We start from the raw sequence: 25,837 nt of genomic DNA on the forward strand, positions 1-25,837 counted from the left end.
GCATGGCCATGTGAAATGGAAATGGAGGTGCCCCCACACAGCCGAATCGGTTGCTTCCCGGGAAATGTACATCGGAAAGTACACTGATGAGGTGGAGAGCTGAGTAGTAGGGAGTCAGTACCTCCCTCGCTCCCTGAAATCTCTGGTCTTGGCGGGGCTTGTCAGACGGGGCGATGGCGCCCCAACAGAAGCCGGAAATGCAAGACAGTATTCTGTATTTTTCGCCTCTCGTCTGGGCGGATTGTTTACAATCGGGAGGAAGTTCAGGACAGAAATCGGAAATGATCCTTTAAAGATATAATCACTAATGGCTTTAAATTAAGGTGTCATCTTGTCGGAAAGTGAAATCTAATATGTATTTGGCTTGTAAGCCCACAATTAAATCATCAAAATAGACCAGGTAAGTGGTTCCCGACTCCGATGTGAACGTCTTCACCTGTCGTGCCCAACATGCCACATTATCAACTAATAACTATAAACAAACTATAGTATGCACTTGAGCAAACTGTTTGCGTTTCGGGGTTCCCCAGTGGCCTGTATTAGCAACAGCAACAGGCAACAGCCAGAAAGTTTAAAGCCGCTTAAGGCTATAACCAGAAATGCCATGGCAAACGGAGCAGGTCAAGTCGCACAAACACAAGGATTACCACGGGCCAACTAGTGATGATACTGTTGTTGCTATTCCAAGTCCAGGTCCAGGTGGCAGGTGCTAAGGATAAAGGAAGTTGAGTTGCTGGCAACACAACACAATGGACAAAAACGCCAAGGCGAAAGGCAAAAGGCGATTCTGTCAAAATATTTACGATATGTCGTCTCTGTGGCAATGGCTTCCAAAGTGTAGGGACACCCATACAGCCCACTCACGCAGTGAAAAACACACACAATGGCTCTAGCAAGGACACAGGACATGTGTAGCACATGCTATTTGCGGAATACACATTTCCCAGGATATATATTTCCAGCTCATCTATGCTGCCAAGGACACCCACCGAGCAAAAGGCAAAAAAGCAAAAAAAAATTGATCCATCTTCCTGTTTGTAGGCCTAGGTACTTTACTTTTCTGTTCTGGGTTGCCTCTTGGCACTTCGAACCCAAAACATTGTCATGTAAAATTAAAATTTATGGCTAATTTGTGTGCCAGAACGTAACTCTGTTGCCAGGCCCTTTTCTTCGGGTAGTGTCCTCAAGTAGGAAAGCCGTAAATTTCCTTCATTTGCCTGGACGATTTTCACCGGAAAAGTGAGTGGGAGAGGCCTGGGGCGTGACTTGAGCTGGGAAAGAGAACCCTTCAGAAACCCATCGGCTATAAAACCCATAGCCATAAAATCGAATAAAAACAAATTGGTAATTTCTGGAATTGTTTTTTGGCATATATATATATATGTATATGTATATTTAAGTGTGTGTTTGTATAAACTTGTATATCATGTTTTAATCTCTCGTATAAACGGTAAAATGTCCAAAATGCTAAACATACAACATATGCTCCATAAATACGTTCATTAAAACTTATGAGTACCTCTATTATAGATGTGTATATAACTACTGCTATTGATAAATATCACTATATTTGATTTCGGCTTTCGGTTTTTCAACTAGTTGCAATGGAGTGAGAAAATCTGTGCATCTATTTATGGTTCTATGCGGTAAGAGTCGAGAGTGTGGGCTTAAGGTTAAAGTACTTAATGGATTAAAGGATTAATGTAAACTATATATGTACAGGTGATGTGTCGGGCTAAACATTCGATTTTGGCAATATCGTTATAACAAAGTAGAACTAGACGAGCTGTGCCCTCCCTCCCACGTCATGTCCTAGACATAGCGCGTGATTTGTGAATAGAACTCCGAGAGGCAGCACTGCAGCTGGGCAAAGGTCGGCCTCTCGCCAGGTAGCAAGGCCCAGCAATAGGCCATGATCGTAAACCTTTAACGAGAAGATGAGGAAAATCGTTAAATTAGTACAAAGATTGAGATCTCCATGTGGCTTCCAATACTTACAGCTCGTCGGGGCAGTTGAAGGGCTGGGCCAGACGGTAGCCATCCTTCAGGTAGTGCTCCATCTCGAAGGGATCCACCTCGGCGTAGGGCTGCTTGGCGGAGGTGCACAGCTCCCACATCAGCACACCGAAGGCCCACGAGTCGCTGGCCTCCGAGAACTGCTTGTGCTGCAGTGCCTCCAGCGACATCCACTTCACCGGCCGGTTCTCGCTGTCCCCCAGGCAGTTGTAGTCCGAGGGAAAGAGGTCCCGGGACAGGGAGCTATCCGAGAGCTTAACGCGCAGCTGATCGTCGATACTGGAATAAATGTTTATGTTATTCTTGAGGTCAGCCCAGACATTCCAATAAACCAGGTGATGTAAACAATTGGAACTCAAATCGATTCAAAAATAGAAAAGATGATTAGCTTTCGAAATCGAAAGACTACTTACACACAGTTCCTGGTGGCTATGTCCTTGTGGACCACTCCGTGGCTGTGCAGGTGGTCCAACGCCATGGAGAGCTGCGAGGCCATCATCACGATCTGGATGGTGGTCACGGTGCGGGCGCAGGCGGGGTCCAGCAGGAAGAGCTTCAGGTTGCGGGTGTTGTTCAGAGCGGGGTACAGGACGAACGGAGTGGTGTGATCCTCAATGGAGACGCCGAGCACCGAGAGAATGCCGGGATGGGAGGCGCCGTAGAGCAGCATTCCCTCCTGGAGCAGCAGGAGCACCTGCATCTGGCTGGCGTGTTGGGCCACCGTTTTCACCAGCACGTCCTGGTTGTCGTTGTAGGTGCCCCGATATACGCGCCCGAAGGTGCCCTCCTGCAGCAGGCTGGACAGACGCACCCGGCACCGTTCCACAGTCAGCTCCGAGATGCGGCGGTGGAGCTCCTCCGGGTGCTGTTGCTCCACGGACACTGGCACCTTTCGCGGCAACGAGGATCCGTGTACGGGCGCTATGATCGAGGGCGTCATGTAGGCAGCCGAGCCCATGGAGGACTGACAGGGTGGTTGGGTGTTCAGCCTCTGGAAGCTAGAAGTCCTCATCGGCTGGCCGCCGTGGTGGTGCTGCCTCTTGTTGGCCGCTCCCCGCACGCAGTAGGCTATCATCAGGAGCAGGCACACCGATCCCATGGCCACCGACACGCCCACCACCAACGTGATCAGCCCAGTGGGCGGCATCATCACGGTCTCCAGCAGCTGGGGGTCGTCCATGTCCTCGGAGGCATCGTCGCTGTCGCCGTCGCTCACCAGGCAGATCTTCTTGCGGCGAAACACCAGGTGAGTGACATTGTTCAGGGATCGGTTGAGCACCACCTCCAGGCTGACGGTCACGTCCACCTCGGCCGCCTTCTGGCCGCTGCACTTGAGGGCGATGGACCAGGTCTGGATGCTGGTTGGGATCTCGCCGCTATGCGACACATTGATGGCCGGGCGGGGCAGCACCTCCAGGTCGGAGCTGACCACATTGATGCTGTAGGGCAGGCCCCGTCCAGCCAGCGACTGCCACGTGAAGCTGATGTCTCGGACATTGGCCGGCACCGGGACGATGAAGTTCAGGGCGTAGTTGTTGATGTGACCCTCCCGGACATAGTAGACCTCGGCAGAGACGCCTGCAAGAGAGAGGAATAGAAATATTAGAACTTGGAGATACTTGGAAGAGTACTTCTCCAAACACCCTTCACCCGAGCTAGTTGATAAAACAAATCTTTCTGGATGTACTCCCGGTCTGGTGGATTTATTTTGAGGTTTGTTTGCTCAACCCGATCCGATCCACAGACGGTCGCCGGCAATATTTTTATAAAAATAAACATGAGCGAGGGCTCGAGTTTAGGGGATTCCTTGGAAACTATTTTCGAGTTTATCTGCACTTGTATCTGTATCTGTATTTGTATCTTTTTCTGTATCTGTATCTGTATCTGTTTGGAAAACAGAGAACGAACTGGCAAAACAAGAACAAGGTAAAGACAAACAGAATAAGCCCTGTCCGAGATTCGTTCCCTTCATTTCTGATTGCGGTTTCGACCCGAACCGATTCCGAGTTAATGAAGCATCTTTGGATCTTCGGTAGTGTTTTTTTTATTTATTCTTCTCCAGACTTAGACCCAGACTTAGACCCAGTCCCTGATGTCTGGGCCCGATTGCCAACTCATCTGGTTTGTTATGACGTCTTATGCTAATGACATAATGAGGCAGCAGGCAGGCAGGTAGATGGTTCCTGGCTTCTTAACTGGACCACACACAGACTTCTGGGCTAACCCCGTTTTCTAGTTCCATTAGAGAGGCCAAGACCCCAACGAGTACTGAAAGACTTCCTTTGACAACTGGCCATAACAATAAAAATCAGCGAGCTTGTAGGCCTCTAGACGGAGGCCCAGACAGTGCCCCAGACATGCCACCAGCCATGGACGAAGACGGAGGCGAATGACTCAACTGGGTGGCACATAAATTGTGTCAGCCATCGAGTCCTCCACTTGGGGAAGAGTTCTGCAAACTATTTCCGCCATTCCCCCCACTTTAAGGCAGAGTATCTATAGCCTCTTGCCATCTAGTATCCAGTGTGCAACATGTTGTGGCCACGAGACATTCCTCTCTTGGCTTTGGTTTAAAAATAGAGACCATGTCTTAATCAAATGCAACGCGTCCTGTAATGCAATTTCTCCTCCGGCAGTTGAGACTCGAGCCTCCAATGACCCTCTCCCCCTGAGGCCCTAAGGGGTGGCCCTAAGTTCACAAGTTCATGTGAAAGTTGCTGCTTTCCAGACACCGTATAGTGAGAAAAAATAGGCATTTCTCTCGTGGCTGGATATAGAATCTAACCGGGATATAGCTCCTCAGTTTCTGTCGGTGTTTCGAGCTTCAGGATGAAATTGTTAAGGGAGAGAGCTCCTTGAAGTGGATGCGCTGCCGTCTACCGCATGTCACGAGCAAATGTCACTTGCATGTGCCCGGCGCGGGACACCACTTGAACTTTTTTAACCTCTTTGGGTTCTCCATGTATTATTCCCCATGTTCATAACTGGATGGAGCACTCCTTCCAGCTCACTCTTCTCTACTGGGCGTGCCTGCGATGGGAAAGATGTAGAGGCTGGAGCTGGAGCTGGAGTCCCCATATCGTATGTCGAATTTTTCGGAGCGTGCAGTCATGATGCTGTCGCTACGAGTTTGTTTTTTTTCGTTTTTGCAACTTTTTTTTAATAGCTTGCTACTGCTCAGAGTTGGAGTCGTGACCATTGTTACATCGCTCCGGAGTTGGAGTTGGGAGGGAGGTGGCCCTGGAGATACATAGAACTGCCGAACTGGAGACACTCGGACACGAAAAACAAAACTCTGCGGATTCGGTTCGGTTTCCATTTTCATGTAATTAGCGTTGCAGTTCGTGAAGTGCTTTCCGCTGTGCCGATTTTCTATGCTGATTTCCCAGCCGCCACAAAGGGATCGGCTGGGGGTCAGTCTCGGGGGTCAGGGCATAACTTTTGTTTCTCCTCCCTAGGAGGATTGGTAGGCTCTGGCAGATGGCTCTCTGATGTTTATTAATGAACTCCCAATGACGGGTAATTTATAAAAAAGTTGCCGACCAGCAACACCTTCGATTTGCTGTCAACTCCGATCCTATGATGCTCCAATGGCCATTATCTCGGTTGACAAATATCCGAAGCTCAGCCTGGGACTACAGGCTATTTAGCTTGGCAAACAGTGTCGCCTCGTACGTGGGGCAGATGGACAAGACAACCCTCTAGCCGGGTCGTATCTCGTGCGTCTCTTATCTCGTCTTGAAGGCCCAATCCTCCCCAGCCAAAGCCAAATTGCAATAGATGATAAATGATGTGATTCTGCACCACAACCGCATTGAACTCTGGCTGAGACCCAGTCTCCTCCTCCTCCTCCTCCCATCTAATGGCTAATATGTCACTTTGACTGCATCTCCTTGGAGCTGGGGAGCTGGGGAGCTGATGGGGGTGTGCCTGTCTTTTGTGCAGTTTTGCGGCCAAATCGAAAAATAAATAAAACAAATGATCGGCGCCTGCCAGGAACCGCCTCCAGCCCACCACCGAGTCGGCTTATCACGCACAACAATCTCGCTTACAAGCTTGGGGCGCCACCCTGCCACCCCCCACATGTCAACATTTAACATGTTTTTGAGCCATGTCTTCCACTCCTCCTGCTCCTGCCTCTAGCCACCATTCGCATCCGTATCTGTATCTTTGTGTGAATCGTTTCTTAGTTGCCTCACGTCGTTATGATAAATGATGCTACTTTTGTTTTGCCTAAAATATTATTCTTTTTTTTTTGTTTTTTTTTTCTTGCAACCTCGAGGCGATGCGCCTTTTGATTGTAACAAATTTGTGGCAGCAAGCGAATTAGCCATCTCTTTGGGGCACAACCAGTGCCAACTCGAGCCGCAATTTGGCACAGTTAACGCCGGGATTTAGGTTTCCCTTTTTAGCCTCCAAAAATGAGCTCAAATTAATCATTCAAATGCGGCGAGTTGACGTTTTCCAAAAACGGCTTATTGTAACGGCCAGAATCAATAGTAATTAACCTTAATCGTTATTCATTTTTTTGTCAGTCGAGTGGTGAGAGGTGAGGATCCATGATGCGGGTCAAGAGTGCTGGTGTGTGTGAAGATAATTGAGCTTCGAAAAATATCTCAAAAAATACCCATAACGAGCTATTAGTGTTAAAACATATCTCTGAGATACATAGATAGATAGCATCTCTGGAGATTGGTATCTCTATACCATCACGATTTTATCCATTGTGGCAATGTCAAGTAAATCGTGTTAGCGGCACATGCATCTCCCAACTCACAATATCCGAGTTGGTTTCCACGAAACAAGCCAAATGCTTGTTTCTCTTCGACATTCCACTCTGGGCCGCCACCCTACCTCCTCCCACCCTTTATCCGATACTTTCCATGTAACTTTCTGCAACGGAAAACTCCCACAGCGCATAACCCAAATAAACAGGCAACAACTCAATAAACACACACAGAGTCGAACCAGAGCCGGAGCCGCGACAACAAAGACCAGATGCACTGCATCTTGGCAGTTGCCCAAAGCTGGCACGCCCCCAACATGTCACAGTGGCATGGAAATAAATTCAGTGGCAGTTTCCAGCTCCAATGCAGATCTGGCCTGGTTTTAACTATTTGAATCTCACAGTAATTTCTCTCAGTGCTCTTTGAAAGAACAGCGCCTGTTGTTAAATGTATATACTGTATGATTTTTTTTATTTTATTTTTTTGCGATACTATATGCATATTGTGCTCCAATGTGTGTATATTGCAGAAGCCGAGCAAACAATGGCTGATATTTATTATTGACAGGCTCCCCCCCACTCCCCCCACTCCACCCACTCCACTCCCAGTGCTGGCTTGTGGCAATGCCCAGCGGGGTTATCAGCGTTGTCAGTTCTCAGTGATAACCGCAGTCCCCCATTGCGGCCCGGTCCCCTCCAGTAAGCCTTTGACGAGGGAACCTTCATCCGATTTTCATTTATTTAAATTCCCATTTTTTTTGCCAATAGTTTGGCTGGTAATGGCAATGGCTTTAAGCCTGGGCTTAGCCAAGTTTATGGCGGCTTACAATGGCCCATAAAATAGGTATGCAAATGGGTCTAGACTAGCACAGAGAGAGATCTTTTTCGGCATTCGGGTGACTTTATGACCCGCCAAGTGGCCATTAATCTGAAACCGATAGCGCTGCGGGCCGCACGATCTCGCCTCAGAGATCGGATTATAAATAGATTGAAAATAAAATCGAAATATTGAACTCGATGCCCGACCACGAACTCTCCTCCAGCTGGCTCATAAGTCACGTACGAGCAGATAAAGATCATCCTCTAACCAGATAATAGATTTCATGAAACAGAGCCCACCTCCTCCCATGAAGATCGATTTCTGACGGTTTAAAGAAGATATTATACGTATCTATGAGATAAACTTATGGGCCAATTAATAAATATAGAGTGTGATGCATGGACCATAAAGGTCTCCACTAATTAAAGATAAGATCTGGATATAGCCAGGCTCTCTAGCTTTTTTTACGATCTGTTGGGTGAGCTGTTAACGCTGCCACGTCGTTCAGCAAAAAGTGGCACGATCAGGGGACAGCTTCATTAGCTAATGGCCTAGTCCAGCAGCCTAGCTGGACCAATTAAAATATAGATCATGCCCCTAGCCTGGCTCTGTCCAAACCGTTAACAGAGAGGGGCTCTTGGCTCTTGGTTTTCTCGGAAGGAGCATCCACAATTATCAACCGGCAAGATCTCGAAAAGGCAACCAAGGCAGCTAACAAGCCATCAAGTAGGAGCCAAAGAACAAGCCAAGTGAGCTACAAGTTAGGTGCTAAAACCAGCCACAGTAGCTGCCGGCTAGCTGCCAGTCTGTGTATCTGTGAGATACACTCGTGTAAGCCGATTAGCCTCTATACCGCTTAGCCTCTTGGCTGCGGCTCACTTCAAATAACAAAAGGCAATATATGCAAATATGAAAATATTGCCACTTGGCGGCAAATCTAACACATTCCCAAGCCGAACGATCGATCATTTCGGAAAGGGGGCGTCTCCTGGCCAGCAGAGTGTGAAAATCGTGCCATCTTGGCCCTAACTGGCTAATGAACTCGAAAATAAAATCCAAAGCATTCCAGTGCGTCAATAAGCTGCCATAAAACGTACCAAATAGCCAACTATCTGAGGAACAAAAGACATAAAATTAAATTAAAATAAATGCACTTGTTGGCTTTTTAAAATTTAGAGCGCGTGTCACCAAGAAGTCATAAAAGATTGGGTTTTTTTTTGGGAGCTTGGGATCGATCGGGAATGGTGGGTTACTCAGTGCCCCACCCATTCCTGAGAATCGTATTTCATATGGCTGTCAGATGGCGGGGTTTGCGACTCGAACTTCACTTCAGCCGGTAAGGGGGACCCCTGTGGGGATCTGAAACTGAAATTTATTAAAGCCGACTGGCTAAAAGTCGGCACATCCAACTAACGCACACCCACAAATCAAATCAAATGCAAATTATATCTGCAACTTAATTGATTTATGAGCCGCCTAGTGAGGACTACAAAGCTTTCTTTAACGACCGTGGATGCAGTTAAGTCTGCGAAACTTTTCAACTTTGTCTTAATTACCTTATAGTTGCCATAGAAGTTGCCATCCACAACCCACAGGCTGCAAGTCGCTGGCATAGTCTGCATATTTGATGCAACGCCCTCGAAAAAAAATCCGAAATGCAAACGCAAAATTATGCGCATCGTCATCGCCGCCCAACGCCCAACGCCCATCAGCCTCAGCCTCAGCCTCAGACTCCCACACACATGGTTAGAAAAAAAAAAAAAAAAGCAAACTTCGATTTAACAAGCAGCGTGTTGCATGCCACAGCAACAGTGGGCAGACTTGCAGCAGACTGCCAAAAATACCCAGACCTCCAAAAGGGAGGAGCGCCTGCACAGTGGGTGCCACAGGTGATCTAAAAGGCAAAAAAGTATAGGTATCTGAAAAAAATAGTATCTTAAAAAAGTATCTTTTAAATAGTATCTTTTTATATTTTCTTAGAATATTACTCTCTTGAAACCCCACCACACCCACTGTTGGCTGCCTCCCACTGCTCTCCTTCTCTCTCCTGCCTCTTGCTGGCTCCTTGGCAGTCACGTTTTCCCTTTTGTTGTTGTTGTTTTTTTTTTGGTTCTGTTGTCGCCTCTGCGTTGTCATCTCGTTTGCATGTCCGCCGTCCGGCCCCCTCTAGCCCCCTTCTTTTTGGGGAGCTCTGGCATTCCGATTCTCAGAAATATTCAAAAATATTCCTCCAGCAGTGAAATAAATTTAATGTTGCTCCTTTTTTTTGCTCTTCTTGTTCTTCTTCTCCCCTGCTCTCCTTGCTCTCCTGGCTCCTTTCTTGGAGCGTAAAATTTCCTAACGAAGCAAACGAAAGTTAGTTCCCCAACTGTTGTTGTTGTTTTTGTTTTCGTTTTTGTTGCGGGTGTTTGTTTATTTGTTCGACTGTTTAACAACACCTGCGGCATGCGCAGGAGACGGGGGTGGGGGGGAGGGGATCTAAATTAAGCAACAACAACAAAATAAGGCAACTTTTTTTATTTTTTGGGAAAAAGTTAAAGCTCTTGGCTATAATTGGTGACACAATTGTTCGACTTTGTTTTTGTTTCTTATTCCGGTAAGAGAGAGACAGAGAGAGAGAGAAATCAATAACAATGGGGCGCGACCTATAGCCCCTCCCTCCATCCCCACCCAAGTAGACTCACGACTCACCTAGCAAGCGCATCACTTCCACGGGATTCAGAAAAACATTCAGATGCCCCTCCACGCCACTGCCTGACCTCAGCAGCAGCGACGCCAGCGTCAGCAGCGCTAGCAACAGCACTTTCCGGCTCATATCTGTTGTTGGTGGGGAGGATGTTTTCCTTTTCGTCTGATGGAATTTCGTTGCGGGATCCATTTAGAGTTGATTAATTTTCGCGATTTTTTCGCACATTTATCACACACAGCAATTCGTAAACAATCTTGCCCGAACGACCAGCACAAAAGGAAACGGAAATGTGCGAGAGAGCGTGTGAGAGGACGTTAGCACCAGAACTGCGCGAAAAGCATCTTAAACCGTTTGCATAACTAGAATAAATCACTTTTCACTTAATACATTGTTTTTTTAGTTAGATTTAATAGATATATTTAATTCTTTTCCGGCCGTCTGCTTGCTCGCGCACGAAAATTTCAAAGAGAAGTGGTATATACTTAAAGAGAGCCAGGAAGAAGAAGCACACAGAGTTTTGGTCCAAACATTTCTTAGGGTCTAAAAATCGATAACAGTGGTCTAAATTTGGACTGAGTGAGTGGCAAGGCCAAAGCGTTGCCAGAAATTCAAGGAATCGGCAAGGAAATTAAAATAATGTTACAAAATGTAAAACGACCTTAATAAAATGTAATAAAAATTTATTTTTCATGATAATCCAGTATTACAAATCTATCCTAGGTCTAAAAACTAAAACTAAAAAAAAACTAAACTAAAATTCACATTTACATTCAATTTCATTTTGATCCACAAGGGGAAGATGGGGAAGATGTTGCAAGCCGGTTCGATGTGGAAGCTAAGTTTATTTGCCTATTTAGACGTCCTTTTAAAAACTAAAAAAAAAACGTTATATAAACAAAATAATTAGCTGCAAATATAGGTTTTTCTAAAAACCATAAAAAAAAGAAAACAATTAAGAAGATTAAAGATACTTTCAATTCAATATTCCAGTTTTCGAAGTTTCTGAATAAAGATCTTTTATTCGACTTGATCTTGAACTAGTTCAGCGGATCTTATCAGTGAATTAATGTAGAGGAATGCTAAAAAATAAAAGTAAAAAACAGACCAAAACAAAGGCCGCATTCAGCGATAGCATGGCGATAAGCGGAATACAACCCGACCCGTAGCCAGTTTCAAAACACAGCAATGTCGAATCGCCAGACGCGGAAAAAAGATTATTCCGATCTCTTACTATATTCTCTAGCGTTTGCAGTATGTTTGCTCATCCTGGCACATCCTGTCCTGGGAATGCGATGCAAGATTCCCTACCAGAGGGTCCGTGAGAATTATTGCTATTTTGTGGCCGATGAAGAGCCGCTGGTGAGTCACTGAAATAATCGTGAGAAAGGTCAAATATATATATATTTCCCAAAAACCCCACAGCACACTTCATTCCACAACTTTTGCTACCAGGAAAAGCGGACTTCGCGGGTATGTCTGGACAGCGAGGAGGAGATGCGGTTCCTGGCCCAGTATCTCTACGAAATGGACTACCAGGACGGATCTCAGTTCTGGAGCGCCGGCCACCGGTGGCCCGGGGATAATCGCTTCTACTGGAATTACTTTGGACGGGCGCGGGTGATGAACTACTCGAACTGGGCGCCCGACGAGCCCACTCCCCAAATGGGTCGCAACTGCCTCATCCTGACCCTAAAAATGGGGGAACTGATCATGAGCAGCGAGTCCTGCTACACCCGGGCTGTGGACATCTGCGAGCAATCGCTTAACGATACTGAATCTCGGTCAGTTATGCACTGACTAGATTTCCAAAAGAAAGCCTCGTTATAAAAGCTTTAAATAAATGAATAATTCTAAGTTTTTATTATTTTAATTTTGAAGATAATACAGAGCTGACATATATATTAAATAATATTTAATAAGCAAAAAATATGAAATAAAATAATCCATATTTAAATATAATATATCTAAAGTTCAAGCTATCTAATAACTTATAAGTTTATTGAATTAAACAATATAATTTTACGCCGATTTTAAAATTTCCAACGTTTTTCAATATTTAAATGTTGTAGCTTTTGAAGAAAAAAAAATCGATCTTCAATTAATTTAAACAAAAAGGATACAAATTTTACACAAGAAACTGACGTTTTTGAATTTTTCTCGTGTTATTCGGACTTTGACGCCATTTTTTCGGTACAACTTACAAGAAACGGTATCAATTTTGACACATATCAATTTTGTCTCATAAATCTTGAATAAAACAAGATCAATTTCATTATGAAATTATGAAAATTGTTGAAGTTATATTCAACCTAATAAACAATTCCGACTAGGTATCTTCAAAAGTTCCAAATCGCTGTTGCACTGTGCTTTTTATTTCGTATATATTGAGTTCATCGTTTATATTAATTTCTGTCGCCCTTTTACTATATTCTATATATTAAACCTACATAATATATCTAAAGTTATCAGGTTTCTTACCACCACACCAGAACAATATCAACAATGGCAGTATCAGTTACATATATATGTACATATATACATACATATGTAAGTACATTTTAGTTTGATAAGCGATTGTGGATGGAAAAAAAAAAAAAATAAATGTCTTAAAAGAAAATATAGTAAAGAGGCGATAGATTTTTTGATAAGCGATAGAATTTTGGAGCGTCAATTGGATTTTAAGATACTATATATATTGATACTTAGATAATTAAGAAATGATAATACGGCGCCATAGAAAGGAACTTTTATTGATAGTTATCAAGTAGTAGGTTGAAAAGTGTTTTTTTTTATACAGAAACTGATACCGGAAATAATTTATACCGAAACTGCAGTAAAAATTTTCCTTCTTTTTTATAAACATTTTCCAAGTAAATATTTATAGACGGTACTCGGACGGTACTTGATGAATATAATGCCTAAAATTAAAATTCCCATTGCCGTTTCCCATTGAAATTTATTAATGCACAAACAAAGAAGAATTATCAACTTTACTCTGCATTATCGCTAAGGGTGAGGCATACAGTCTACAAGTTTTATAAAAAAAAAAAACGATTCAGTTTTGTAAGACTGTTCGGGAAAGAACAACCTTATAAAATGAAATCGTCAATTTTTTTCATTTTTCTACCACTTTCCTGTTTTTGCGACTCCGTTTTCGATCGAATCGGCAATGGATACTATTTTATAGAAAGTGAGCACATTGTGAGTTAAAAGTTAATTAATTCCACCTAATAAATTCTGAAATTAAATAAAAAGCTTAACCCCAGGATGAGCATTATTTTGACTGGTTCTTCGCCAGGCAGGACTGCTGGAGGCATACGAGTAACCTCGTATCAGTGGAGACTGTCGAGGAGCTGAAGGATCTGGAAAAGTATGTGTTGTCGAAAGGATACTCTGAGGGAACCACTTTCGCAACGTCGGGTCACAGCTTTAGAACTGCCCCCGATTTCTGGTGGGATGGATCGGATGAGGCGGTGACCTTTGACCTCTGGGTGCCAGGCACGCAGAAACCTACTAGAAAATCATATCTCAGTCTCCAGCTGATCAACTCCACGTTGTACATGCAGGAATCTCTTGGCCAAGCCGACTACTATATCTGTGAGTACAAATTCTCAGCGACGAGAGTTTGGATGTCCCTGAATGAAAACACCAGGACAATTGTGTTAATGGCCCTGATGCTGTTATGGGTTTTTATTTTATGCTATCTCATTGGAACAACAAAACCAAGGAGAGAGAAACTGGATGATCAGGAAAAGCTCATCACAGAAAGCAGAGATTCGCAAGACCTAAAAGAAGTTATATTTCAAAAAAATAATTCATTTAAAATATAATAAATAGATTTTCTTAAGTTTAAGAAGTAAAATTCGTGATAAGTTTATAGTAGAGTACATTAAGAGGAAAGTAATTGTATCCGTTGGGGGAATACAATACCTTCCAGCCGAGTTTCAAAGAAAAGCCAAGCTCTGGGCCTATAAATACCTACCAAACGGCTTAGTTCAGATTCAGTCATTGGCGTAATACTCAGACGAACATGTCTGCCCTTGGAAAAGCCTTTGTGGGTCTCACGGGATTCCTGCTCCTGATGGCCGGATACATATACATCTTTCGCGACATGATGCAGCGTAAGGTTCAATATGGATATAAAGTCTATAATATTCTCATATGAAAATTAACAGCTCGCTGTACCAAGCCGTTTGTGCAGATTGGGAATCGTTGCTACTTTTTCTCCTCAAACAAGCCCGTGGGTATCAATATTTATGGTTATGGGCTTTACGAAACATTTAATTTTCTAGTCTACCTATGAATACTACAAAGTGAGCTACAAGAATCGTGAATTCAGCGTCCCAGTAATGGTAATCGGGAGCTCTTCCAAAGATACCTTCCAAAGTTCGTCTAACTAAGAATCTCTTCTCAGATGGGCTGGATGCATGCCAAGTTTGGATGTGAAACAATCGACCAGCAGGCCCGACTCATAACTATACAAAGTTCCGAGGAAATGAAACTGATTGTCGACTTTTTTCAATATGGTGAGTCCCATATCCACACCCACAAAACCTTCTGGAGCGGCGGCCATAGGGGTCAACTGAGCGATCGGAGGGACGTGAACCACAGCACCCTGGTCGACTTTTACTGGCACGACGATCCGCATCCCATGAAGTTCAAGAACTTTGCCCCCAAGAATCCCCCAAGCAGGACATTTGATGATGGTTTCTGTGTGTTTTTGGAAGTTACACCCCAGAAAGTGGTGGAAATGGGCGTTGCCGATTGTATCAAAAAACTTGCATTTGCCTGTGAACTGGACATGAAGTAAGCAAGTGATCGCGACTAATCTAAAGTTTCCAGGGAAGTCAAATGTCTCATCATTCTACAATCTCAATAATGGTTACATATGTAATACATACATATACGTATATAAATAATAAACTGATTAAATTTCTTATAGTAGACATGAGCTTACAAAGCTTACATAAGCAAGAATATCTTTCTTTTATTGGAGAGTCTAATGCCATTTATTCGCAGTAATATAACATAAATAAAAGACTAAACATATGGGTTAGTTGGGGTACTTTGTATTAACTAAAAGCTTAAAACAAGGAATATTTTCAAAGACGGATCTATAATTCTACTTAACTTATATCCAATTTATATAAAGTTGTTGCTTGCTTATAGTTATGTTAAGACCTTGGTCATATTATTGAATAACAAAATAGCTTATTGCTTTATAGAACTTTAATAATATTAAATAATAAAGCTAAGCATTTTGTAAATATTGTTTAAATCTTAAACAATATTTAGATAAAGCGACGCAAAGTATGCAATGTTTTTTCGCCAAACTAAAAATTGATGAACTTTCTACTTTTTAAACAAAAATGGCCAGAAACTCTATTTCTATTAAGTATTCTAGAAACATTTTCATTACCCATTCCCTGTAATACCGTCTAAAAGCTAGACTAACAAACTTACACTTGTCACCGCTGTACAAGAGAATTTATACCATAATCAAACAAGTACTTAATTTAATAATTCAACATTACTTTATGGCTCCCTCACCTTCTCCACGGCGAGTCATAGGAGTGTCTGTGCAGCTTTTGGCGTGTAATACAAATAAATTTCGACTAAACGCTTTTAAACAGTCACAGACAATGCAGTCTCGCCAGCAGCCAGCTGAGAAAGGGGGGATTCCCAGACCGGAAGTGATGACAGCACAGCAGAAATGGCTGCCGAGAGGAGAAGGCAACTACCAAAATGGCAACTTTCTGCCCACGATGGCTGCAGCAATTAACTCAAATTGATAATGACAACGGAAAAGTTGTAGGCAACCTGAAGTGCTCAGAAGTCGTGTGGAGAAATGTTTTATATGTTTTAGGGAAGGATAGCTGGTTGGTGACGTGATTTCATTTAGAGAGCCTGCAAAATGGCGACACATTTCGACACGTCCTTTGACAACGCCCTTCGGCATAATTAAAACGAAATAATTTTCGACAAGTTTGGTTTGCCTCGGTATGATTTTTTTTTCGTTGTTCAGCCTTCAGCTTGGCTTATTCATCGACTCGAGGCACGTAGATTGAGTCTGTCATATGGCTGGTCCTTGACAGGATGCTGAAGTTGCACTGAACAAAAAACTTCACAATCTAAAGGGTCTGGGAAGAGGGTTTTCATTATTTCCTGAATTTTACAATCCCCCTATTTCGTTCAGTGACGTTTCTCCGTTTCCTCAATGGCAGCGTTCATGTTGGAATTTTTATTTAATTTGCTTCTGCTGTCGTGGGGTTTTAGGTTCTCCTGTTTTGTTGTCTTCGGAGTTTGCTGCATTGTTTGAAATTAATTTCACTTGTCGTACATTGAACCATCACAAGGGCAGCTACTACCCACTCCATCTACATCCCACCTCCCACACAGCCCATTTTGTCAAACGATGTGTGCGTGCCGTTGTCAATGCCGCTTAACGCTGCATAAGTTTTCGGGCCAAAAGCACAGGAATGGAGCAAAAAAAAAGGGGGGATTCTGGAGTAGAGTGGGCTGGTCCTGGAGTTGGCAAGTCAAAGTCTGTTGAGGATGGCTGAAATGTTGGCCCGGTCGGCAATCGGTTGCCAAATCAACGCGCTAATCATGTTGGCAGCTGGCAGCAATGCATTTTCCTCCTAACTGACTGACGGAGTGACATTCCGGGATGTCAACAGCTCGTCCTTGTCCATTCCCTGATCACCCACAGGATCTGCTCAAGCCGTCGGCCCTGCAAATGTTGGCTTTCGAATTTTTGTCGTTTTCAGCCAACCCCGGCCGGGCCAGACCAAGTGCTTTGGGCCAACTGACAACAGCAGCTAACTTATGTGGCCATTCCGAGAGTTGGATGCCGAGTCCTCGGCCACATCCTCCAAGTCCTGGCCTCTATCCGCGCTTCTCGTCATTAATCACTGACAATAATGAACTTCCGCCATTTGCAGCAGCCTGGATGACTACTGTTGATCTCAAAGGATGCACTTGAAAAATATATCCTTTATTTTAAAAAAATATTAATAATTTAAATTATTTAAAATTATATTTTTGTAAGTTTTTTTTAAAAGAAATTTCATCTAAGTTTATTATATTTTCATTCGAATTTCATAGAAGGCATTAGAAAGTCTATGATTTTAAGTCTAAGAAGGTATAGATTCACTTTTTTGTTTAAAGAATTTTTAAAAAATATATTTAAATTTTTTGTTGCATAATTACCCGAGTGTCATTAGCGCAATGTTGCAGAATTTATCGTGTGACTTATGAGAGATACGAGGGACCCTAGCCTAACCCAGTCCGGTCTAGACTGACCTCTTGCCTCCCGGTTCGGTTCTCAGGCTTGTTTGTTTTTGTATCTCCATTTTCTTTTGATTTTATCGCTTCGATTTACGACTCATAAAAATGTTTGACTACAGAGGGAGACTTTTATATGTGTCTGGATGGGATGTGCTGGAACTATTCCCCTCCAGCCCCACTTCGTTGTGGCCATTTAATGCTCGACTGGTCTTGTGACCGGGCCTGCAAGGCAGTTAGCCGCCTCGTATGTGCTGCGTCTCAAAGTTGTTGATTTTTATGGGATTTTAGCGATGCAGAAATTATTCTTATGCTGCCAGAAGCGCAATTGAACCAAATAAACAGAGAATGAAGGCCATTATAAGTTGGAATTGAAGTTTGAACTCTGTGTACTCGTAAAGCAGAAGTGACCTCTACTTTGAATGAGACAGATGGGTCTTTAAACCTGAAAGTTGGGGATTATAGTAAGAGGTTATCACTCATTTTACTAAAATATGCCACTAGAAGTTAGTTAGCAGCCATTTCCCCTTGAATCCAAAGTACCAACATCCTGCATTTGACAGTTATTAGATTAACACCTAACTGCCATCGCAGGGCAGGGGTTAACCCACTCCAGAGCTCTCTATTCCTGACACGAGGAGATAGACAACGGATACTCGATTACTCTACCAGGCGATGTTGCACGAAATTGGACAAACAATAAAGCGCTCAAAATGTATGCGAACATAAAATCTCGGCCAGACCCGGCCAGTATGAGCCGAGCTGGCTAAAACAAAAGACCAAAACCCTGTTGTCCATGTCTAGTATGTCGATGTTGTCGGTGAACGGGATGGGGCAGATCGGCATACAAGCGATGTCAATTTCAGACAAACAACCCAACGAAAGTAGATATATAGGATGTGAGCGCGTACATATTGATATATGGCCAGGATATTGATATATATATATATGTATGGATGTTTTATATGTGTATATGGCTTATATGACATTCAAGATGGGCTCTGCCGGACAGAACGTGGTGTCCAGCCCCCGGACTGTCCATTTTGAGCAGCAGCACATAAAAAGCACGTCGGTGGGAGTGAGTTCCAGTTGAAAGCTGTCAGTGGCTGTTTAGATTTACGTGCCGCACTGCAGCCATGTCAGCTGAATGGACAACACCCACAAACCGCTACCAGCACCACCAGAATATCCAGTATGGCCATCGAGTGTCCACCACCTCCTCCACCTCCGATTGCACTTTGTAACAATGCAAAAACAAGCAGACAGACCCGTTGTCATCGCTCTGACTTTTTGTTAATGAAAGTGTCAGGCTGGGCAAACGCACTCGAACCCCAATCCCTGGACTTACCTCGCCTCGATGGCTCACCTCCGAAAACAGAAACCTTTTGTGCGGGCTTCTGGCCGGCCAATGCTTTTCATTCTGGGGCCAATAAATTATGATCCGGCTGATTTGCGTTGTTGGGGTCCATTCTCCATTTGCTGGTTGTCGACCACGTCTGTAGATGATCTCTTTTGTTTTGATTTCCCATTAGACTACCACTTAATAGGACTTTATCCTATTGCATTATAATCAAATAATAATTTTAAAAATTAACACTTTAATTATTATAATTTATCTAAGTAGATTAAACATTTTTTTTCCGAATTTCTATGCAAAATATTTAGCAATTATCTGGCATTCCTTCTTATGCCCTCTAAGCTCTAATGCTTTTAACTCAATTTACATGCCAGAGAGTGACAGAAGCCAAGACTAAGCCGGGTTAAATGGGTTAGGCGGCATGGCAGGTTGGGCCACCCACGACGGAGTCCAGGACTCGGGCCTTCCGACATTATTAAAACGGATATAAATCGCGACGTGCAACGATGTGTTGGCTGAAAGTGAAAAGCTGTGCGTGGGTAATTAAAAACAGGAGCAGGAAGAAGCCAAGAAAGGAGCTTGGAAGTCAGATAAGGACAGTCAAGTAATTCGCATGTCGGATTTTAATTAATTCAGGCCACCAGAGACAGCGAGAGTGATAGAGATGGGTGTCCTTTTTCCCGCCATCTTTAAGTAGGTTAATACTGGGGGGTTACTTAAACGGAGGAGAAGGTCTGGGGGGTTTCGGGCAGACGCCTTAATTGGCGGGCGTTACAAAATATTTACCGTAACATTTACCGCTCCAGAAAAGTGGGGTCGTGGCCGGGCGGGAAATGGAAAAATATGATAAAGTGCGCAAATGTTTGCACTTTCCCTTTATGACTCTTTAGAGACGCAGAACAGTCTTAGGTGTGAAAATTCAGAGGGCGATAGCACCCCCAAAAGCGTTCTGGGGAAAGTGTGTTGACGTCTTGATAAGAAGATGCTCGTGTACATGGTATTTATTCGAACCATAATTTATTAAAATTATTTTTTCTAGTTCCTAGTAGTCTGTGCCTAAAATTTCAACCTTTCAGCGATTCAACCTGAAAGGATTGGCATTTTCACGCAGTAGCCCATTCAAAACACATCGGCCTGGATTTTCTACAAAAACGTCTGTACCTTCAGTCTCAACGGACTTTTCGCTCTGAAAACTTTGAATCTAAAGCTCTACACATTACTTTTATATACAGTTTAGTTTTTATTTTATTTACTTTAACTAATCAGTGCGTTGCGATTTGTGAGATACTACCAGTTGAACCACAAAATGTGCTCCAACACCAAAGAACGTGCCACACGACTCCATGAACCCGGAAGAGTATGTCGGGAGTTCCTATACCTCCGATCCAAGGTGGTAAGTTTTCAGAGAAGTCTTGGAATTATTTATTTAGGCTGATAATTCTTACACTCGCCTTTAACCTTTTCAAATCGATAGCCTTCTTCATTATTATAATTTTAATCTAAATTCCAGCCCACTAGAGAAGTACCAGCTTTTACATACCAGGCTCTACAGCCAAACACTGTGGTTAAGCCACCTCCCAAGTAAGTTTACAAAATCAGAAATTTAGAAGTCCTAATGGAAAATGCCTATTCAAAGAATCGACATCTTCAAGCGGAAACCTGTGAAGGAGACCGTTTTCAAGATCTACTTCAACCGGGGCGATATTCCGTGCGTTATGTCCGGACGGAGCAGCAAACAGGACCCCACCAAGGAGCGGCCTGTGAAGTGGCACTGTGTCCCCGAGGACCTCGACTACTGTTACTATCTGCCCATCTTTGTGGACGGACTGGCGGACATGGATTATGACACACGGCTCCTGGCCATCAACGGGGCCATGGATCTAATCATGAGATCGCCGAAAAAGGTACTGCCAGTGCTGCCAAAACTGATCCTGCCACTGAAAAGGGCCTTTCAGACGCGAGACAAGCGAATCATCATATCTGCCCTTCAAGTCATCCAGCTGATGGTGCGTCTAGGTGAGTTGTCAGGGATTGTTTTATTCATCATCTTTAGAAAGGTTACAGTTTCACAAAAGCTTTCTTACTAAGGACCTCCGTACCTGTTGAACCATTCGTTTATAGTGAAATGCCTTTCCTCGATCATCCAAGCCAGTTCCAGGTTTCTCAGCCTATATTCTGAACGTTCCAATTGTGTTGAAAAATTCTTTTTTGGAGGTTGTGCCTCGTCGGCTTCACAGATATAATGTTTTTGGTGAAAGCAGTCTACAACGTGCATGAGATGATCCTTCTCGGATTGCAACTCAACACATCTTTTTCGGTAATAAGTGCTTTGGGTCTCGTTGGTCCACTTCAAGAACTGTGCATCCTTGCCAGTCAACGCAGATGTAAATTGTTGTAAAATTGACAAACTGTCCAAATTGTAATAGTCCACCCAGTAGTTCCTTGAGGTGTTTAATTTCTCTGTGATGGCGTTCCACTCCTCTTTGCTTCCGATGCTCACCAGGTTTCCATTCCGATGTCGGCACATAATCAGGGCCCTTCCCCAATATAGCTTATCCTCGCTGATGTAGTAGTACTTTGATCCGATCTGTTCATAAGTATAACTGGGTATTTCGTCGACAGGTTTGTTATTCCAGTATAATTTACTTGAGACTTGTTCAGTGTACTTTTTAAGAGAATACTCCTAAAATAAATTTTAAAAATAAGACTGAAGGTTGGGGAGTTTTTCAAGAACTTACCAGAGGGCACAAATTGGCATTTTGCCAGGTGATCCCGAAAAGAAAAAGGATCAGAATGTTTCTCATAGTGTCTTGGTTTCACTGCCAGATGATGGAGAATGAACTGCATTTCTTCGACAGTGCCTTTTTATAGCCAGCCACAAACATAATTTGGAAGCTTCTTGGAAATATGACGGAGTAACCTCTCTTATCATGTTTCAAATTTTGCAATTATTTAAAAAAAATATATAAGCTTTGATCAGAGTGCAACACATTTGACATCATTAAGATTTCAGTTCTCTAATATATTTTTTGAATTTAATTATATTCACAGGCCCCTGTGTGGGACAGGCTCTCGTCCCCTTCTACCGGCAACTGCTCGCCGTGTGCAACCTGTACAAGAACATTAACGTCAACCTGGGCGAGGGCATTGATCCCGACCGCAGTTGCCGTATAGGTGACGTCATCGAGGACACTCTCAAGCTGCTGGAGTACTGCGGTGGTCCGAACGCCTTCATCAACATCAAGTACATGGTGCCCACCTACGAGAGCAGCGTTTTCCCCAAGTGCGAGGCGCCAGAGCCCCGAGAAGCTTGAAGTTTCTTCACCTTAACACTTCACCTGCGAGTTTGCCTTTGGATTCTGGTTGGATTTTCGTTAAATACTCGCTCCAGAATGTAAAAACAACTAAATTGGAAAGTGAAATTTAAAATTAGAGTAGAGCAGAATAGACCAAATTTTAGGCAACAATAGACAAATCTATATTTATGTAAAATATATAGTTACTTTTTTGAATTATGATACCACCAGATTTATTTAAAGAGGTTTTTGGTTTATCCCCTAATGTATGCTATAATTTATAAATCAACTAGGACTTGGAAATAGCTGTTAAATATTCTATCAAATATAAATCATAGTTTTTTAATTAATTACATATTTGTCATATCCTGCTACTCTATTTTTTACTTGAATAATTTTACTTCAATTGGGCCTCGGCAGGATTGTTATCCTGAAAGAATATTCATGTTCGGCTGCACTTACCCGCACTCGTGCCGAGGGGAAAAGCCGCCATCTGTTAGACAGTCAAGTGATAAATGCCTAATTAATTTTTAATTTTCGAAAACACAAAAAACACTCGGGAAAGAACCAAACAACAAGCGCAGACACTGCAATTTATATTTTAATGTTACTTCTTTTTCTGTTGCGGGCCAATAGAAGAAGTCGTTCCATAAATAAAAAGCTCATTACAATAAATCATAAAGTGAAAATTGTTCAATTCGCTTTGGCTCTTTTAATGGAATATCCGTGTACGGTGAGTGTCGAGTGTCTGGGCTGGAAACATTTGTCTAAGGATGCGACTTCATGGCGGAGGGATGTAACCGCTCGCCAGGACTGTCTGCCCCCTTCCAGTCATCCTTATCTCTGGCTTAAATCAGCCGAACGGGCCAAACACTTTTGACTTTTGAACAGACGTAGTCCGCCGCTGTTCTGGTTCTGGCTAAGACCGGTAGGATGGGCTCGCTCTAAATTTAATTTAGTTAAATTGCTTAGGGTGGATGTGGTTTAGAGCCCTGCCATTGCCACGGCCGTTTGCTAACAATTTCACTTTCGAAATTGCTCATTGCGCTTTTCGGAGTAATTAAGGGCTACCATCTAAAATTTTTCAAAAACAAATCTTGTTATCAATGAGCAGCAACACGAAACAGTTGCTCGGATGGTCAGTGCGGGTACACTGGGATAATATAATGGGTCTATTCATGAATTTACTAAATTATCAAGCGATATAAATTATACTATATCAGCAAGAGTAAAAACTATTCATCCAGAGCTTATAAAAGTTTAATATTTTAGTTCCAAAATGGTGTAATTTCTTTGTCAAGTGTATGCTGTTCTGGGATGGTGTCCTGACCTGCTGACAGGGTATGAGACCCCCAGCCTGTTGGGTTGGTCGGTTGGTGGGTTGGCTGGTTGATTGTGGTGCGTAGATAAAAACCTGCCAAGTGTTGCAACTCAATTTGCCCCCCGAAGCCGCACCACACCACACCATACCACACCCCAATTGGAAATCACCCTCGTTGAACTGGCCTCGCATCGTTCCAGCACACAAGTTCTTAATTCACTTTTTGGTAGCTCCTGGTTTTTTTTTTTTTGCCCGCTTGATTCTATTTTTCTATAAATGTGTATATATTTTTTTTTCAATCTCCTGTTGACGGTAAATCAAACAGTCCCCCTGGGTGCAGCGTCACTTGACGACCCTCCGGAGCGTCTAAATTGCATTTACTTGCTGCGAACTTCCCATTTCATTTCATTGGGATGCTCCCGCATCGACTTTGGCTTCAAAATGCTGGTAAATCGTTTTGACATTTTATACGTAGATCTCGAAAAGCGTTTTTTATTGCGTCTGAAAACACTCGCCTTGTCAGTCTAATGACGGGGGATGAGACTCATTTCGGGGAAAGTAAAAAGGGTTCACCGCAGGAAGTCGAAACTTTGATTTAGATGCCAAATCGGCTCAAAAGATTGAAATTTAAATGAAAGCTTAATGAGATTTCATTCCAAATAGTTTATTAATATATAAGGCCACAGTATATATGTATAATAAGTATAAAGTATTACATTTCCATGTCACGGAAACCCCCATTAGACTCTCCTTTGCCATATCCAAATGTGATACCAATTTTTGGTGGGCCACCAAAATTTTTCTACTGGGGGGTTTGCGCCAAATGCCCTGGAGTCCTTTTTTCGTCACACCCATCAAACGGGCGTAGAGGGAGCAGTCATATGCAGGACTTCCCCCATTAAGTCGTGCCCATGTCCTCATGTCCTGTGTGTATGCTGCGGCCAGTGGGATGGAAATTGCTTTAATATACCGGAAATTGCAGGAGAGTTGCATAAATTGGACACGCAACACCCCTTGGGCATAATTCCATCATGATCGTTTCTGAAACAGACATAAATAAAGCAAGGAATACTTTTACTTCACACTGCCATGAATACTTACCGTATAATAATCGGAATATTCTTAAAATGTAGATCAGTTTTTGTAGATTTTTGTTGATTTCTTGATTTTAAATTTTGAATTTTGATAATTTTTCCAAAAAGGATATCTTCTAAATAAGATGTTGAATGGGAACTGCGCTATCTATCCTCCCTTCTCGGCTCTTGGCGGAGCACCTTGGGGCAATGGCTGGCGAATCCGCTTCGCGTAATCCAACAACTTTTGTTGGAATACCCTGTTATGGAATGAATAATAGTGATGCATGTGCACCAATCGTAGGCGGAAATAAAAATGCTGTCGAAAGCTTTCCACTATCAAATTATTTCCGTTTCCACGTTCAAGTTTCTCGAGAGTCGTTTCCAGGCGATCGAGATCTTCGCCCTTGTCCCATTTCAACCGATTTAAGCCATTATGATGGACCTGAAACTGGGCAAGCTGTCGCAAAGGCGCGGGAGTAACCAAAGCACCCTGCACCTCATCTGCAAGTTTTATTAGAATTTTGTCCTGCTGCTTCAGGACTGAGGAGTGAGTGTGTTTCAGCGCTTTAAGAGACTCCCGACTCCGTTCTTTCAGTCGAATTAGTGCTTCGTCCAGGATTCGTTCAGCATCCGCATCTTCGGTAACCTCCCCGTTTTTGGGATTGGAAGGATTCTCCTTGGACATCATCTTAATAGAATTTGATGAAAATTTTAATTTAAAATCTATTATTACTATTTTCACTATTATTAGAATAAATACTTACCGAATAATATTGTTGCTTTGGTGACTACACACGGCAGACTGGTGTCTGGAATGAAAATATTCGCCTTATTTAGGATAATGTATGACAAGATTAAAAAAGCCAACTAGATTAGTAAAGTTTTCTTGGGATTTCTGTTAGAGGTGCAAAAACGTCGATGAAAACATCGATGCATCGATTATTTTCAAGTTTTCAAAAACATCGATGTTTTTCTTTGAACATCGATGTTTTTGTAATGTCACTTTCAAACATAAAAGCTAAGGAGAGGTACGTAAAATACAAGGGCACTATAAAGCCCTTCAAAGAAGTTTCTGCGAGTCTGAAAGGACCTTTAGCAAAGCTGCAGGACTCGCCTGAAGCCCGTTATTGTTGATAATCTTATGTTTATTAACAAAAACCACCATTTTTTGACTGTCGACCATTGACCATTCCATGGGACCATTTCTAAGACGGTTTTAAATTTTTGTTTTTCATACAAACATGAATGG

At 42.9% G+C, this 25,837-nt stretch overlaps 5 protein-coding genes and 1 long non-coding RNA gene across 6 annotated transcripts; 3 read left to right on the forward strand and 3 right to left on the reverse strand.

The window, feature by feature from the left end:
- Positions 1–1,348: 1,348 nt before the first annotated feature.
- dnt (tyrosine-protein kinase Dnt) lies at positions 1,349–10,743 on the reverse strand. Its single transcript, XM_017234341.3, has 4 exons — positions 10,254–10,743; positions 2,430–3,594; positions 1,999–2,295; positions 1,349–1,924 (listed from the first exon to the last, which is right to left on the reverse strand). The coding sequence occupies exons 1-4, from the start codon at positions 10,438–10,440 to the stop codon at positions 1,813–1,815; spliced, it is 1,761 nt and encodes a 586-aa protein (XP_017089830.2). The 5' UTR covers positions 10,441–10,743; the 3' UTR covers positions 1,349–1,812.
- Positions 10,744–11,379: 636 nt separating this feature from the next.
- LOC108120583 (uncharacterized) lies at positions 11,380–12,287 on the forward strand. The gene is made up of 2 exons (XM_017234313.3): positions 11,380–11,610; positions 11,674–12,287. The coding sequence occupies exons 1-2, from the start codon at positions 11,437–11,439 to the stop codon at positions 12,046–12,048; spliced, it is 549 nt and encodes a 182-aa protein (XP_017089802.2). The 5' UTR covers positions 11,380–11,436; the 3' UTR covers positions 12,049–12,287.
- Positions 12,288–14,221: 1,934 nt separating this feature from the next.
- LOC108120578 (uncharacterized) lies at positions 14,222–15,228 on the forward strand. Its single transcript, XM_017234305.3, has 4 exons — positions 14,222–14,372; positions 14,427–14,491; positions 14,544–14,603; positions 14,666–15,228. The coding sequence occupies exons 1-4, from the start codon at positions 14,282–14,284 to the stop codon at positions 15,059–15,061; spliced, it is 612 nt and encodes a 203-aa protein (XP_017089794.2). The 5' UTR covers positions 14,222–14,281; the 3' UTR covers positions 15,062–15,228.
- A 4,761-nt stretch (positions 15,229–19,989) lies between these two features.
- Positions 19,990–22,413, forward strand: LOC108120582 (parkin coregulated gene protein homolog). The gene is made up of 4 exons (XM_070277516.1): positions 19,990–20,288; positions 20,406–20,476; positions 20,532–20,911; positions 21,947–22,413. The coding sequence occupies exons 1-4, from the start codon at positions 20,202–20,204 to the stop codon at positions 22,207–22,209; spliced, it is 801 nt and encodes a 266-aa protein (XP_070133617.1). The 5' UTR covers positions 19,990–20,201; the 3' UTR covers positions 22,210–22,413.
- On the reverse strand, positions 20,925–21,726 carry LOC122322206 (accessory gland protein Acp29AB-like). Its single transcript, XM_043213771.2, has 2 exons — positions 21,634–21,726; positions 20,925–21,578 (listed from the first exon to the last, which is right to left on the reverse strand). Exons 1-2 carry the CDS (start codon positions 21,697–21,699, stop codon positions 20,979–20,981), a joined length of 666 nt encoding a protein of 221 aa, XP_043069706.1. The 5' UTR covers positions 21,700–21,726; the 3' UTR covers positions 20,925–20,978.
- A 1,766-nt stretch (positions 22,414–24,179) lies between the features above and the next one.
- LOC108120587 (uncharacterized) lies at positions 24,180–25,504 on the reverse strand. Its single transcript, XR_011442157.1, has 3 exons — positions 25,353–25,504; positions 24,614–25,276; positions 24,180–24,553 (listed from the first exon to the last, which is right to left on the reverse strand). It is a non-coding gene; the product is annotated as an uncharacterized lncRNA (long non-coding RNA).
- Between the last annotated feature and the right edge of the window lie 333 nt (positions 25,505–25,837).

This window comes from Drosophila bipectinata, chromosome 2L (genome assembly GCF_030179905.1).
Source record: "Drosophila bipectinata strain 14024-0381.07 chromosome 2L, DbipHiC1v2, whole genome shotgun sequence".
In the NCBI taxonomy this organism is placed as follows: Eukaryota; Metazoa; Arthropoda; class Insecta; order Diptera; family Drosophilidae; genus Drosophila; species Drosophila bipectinata.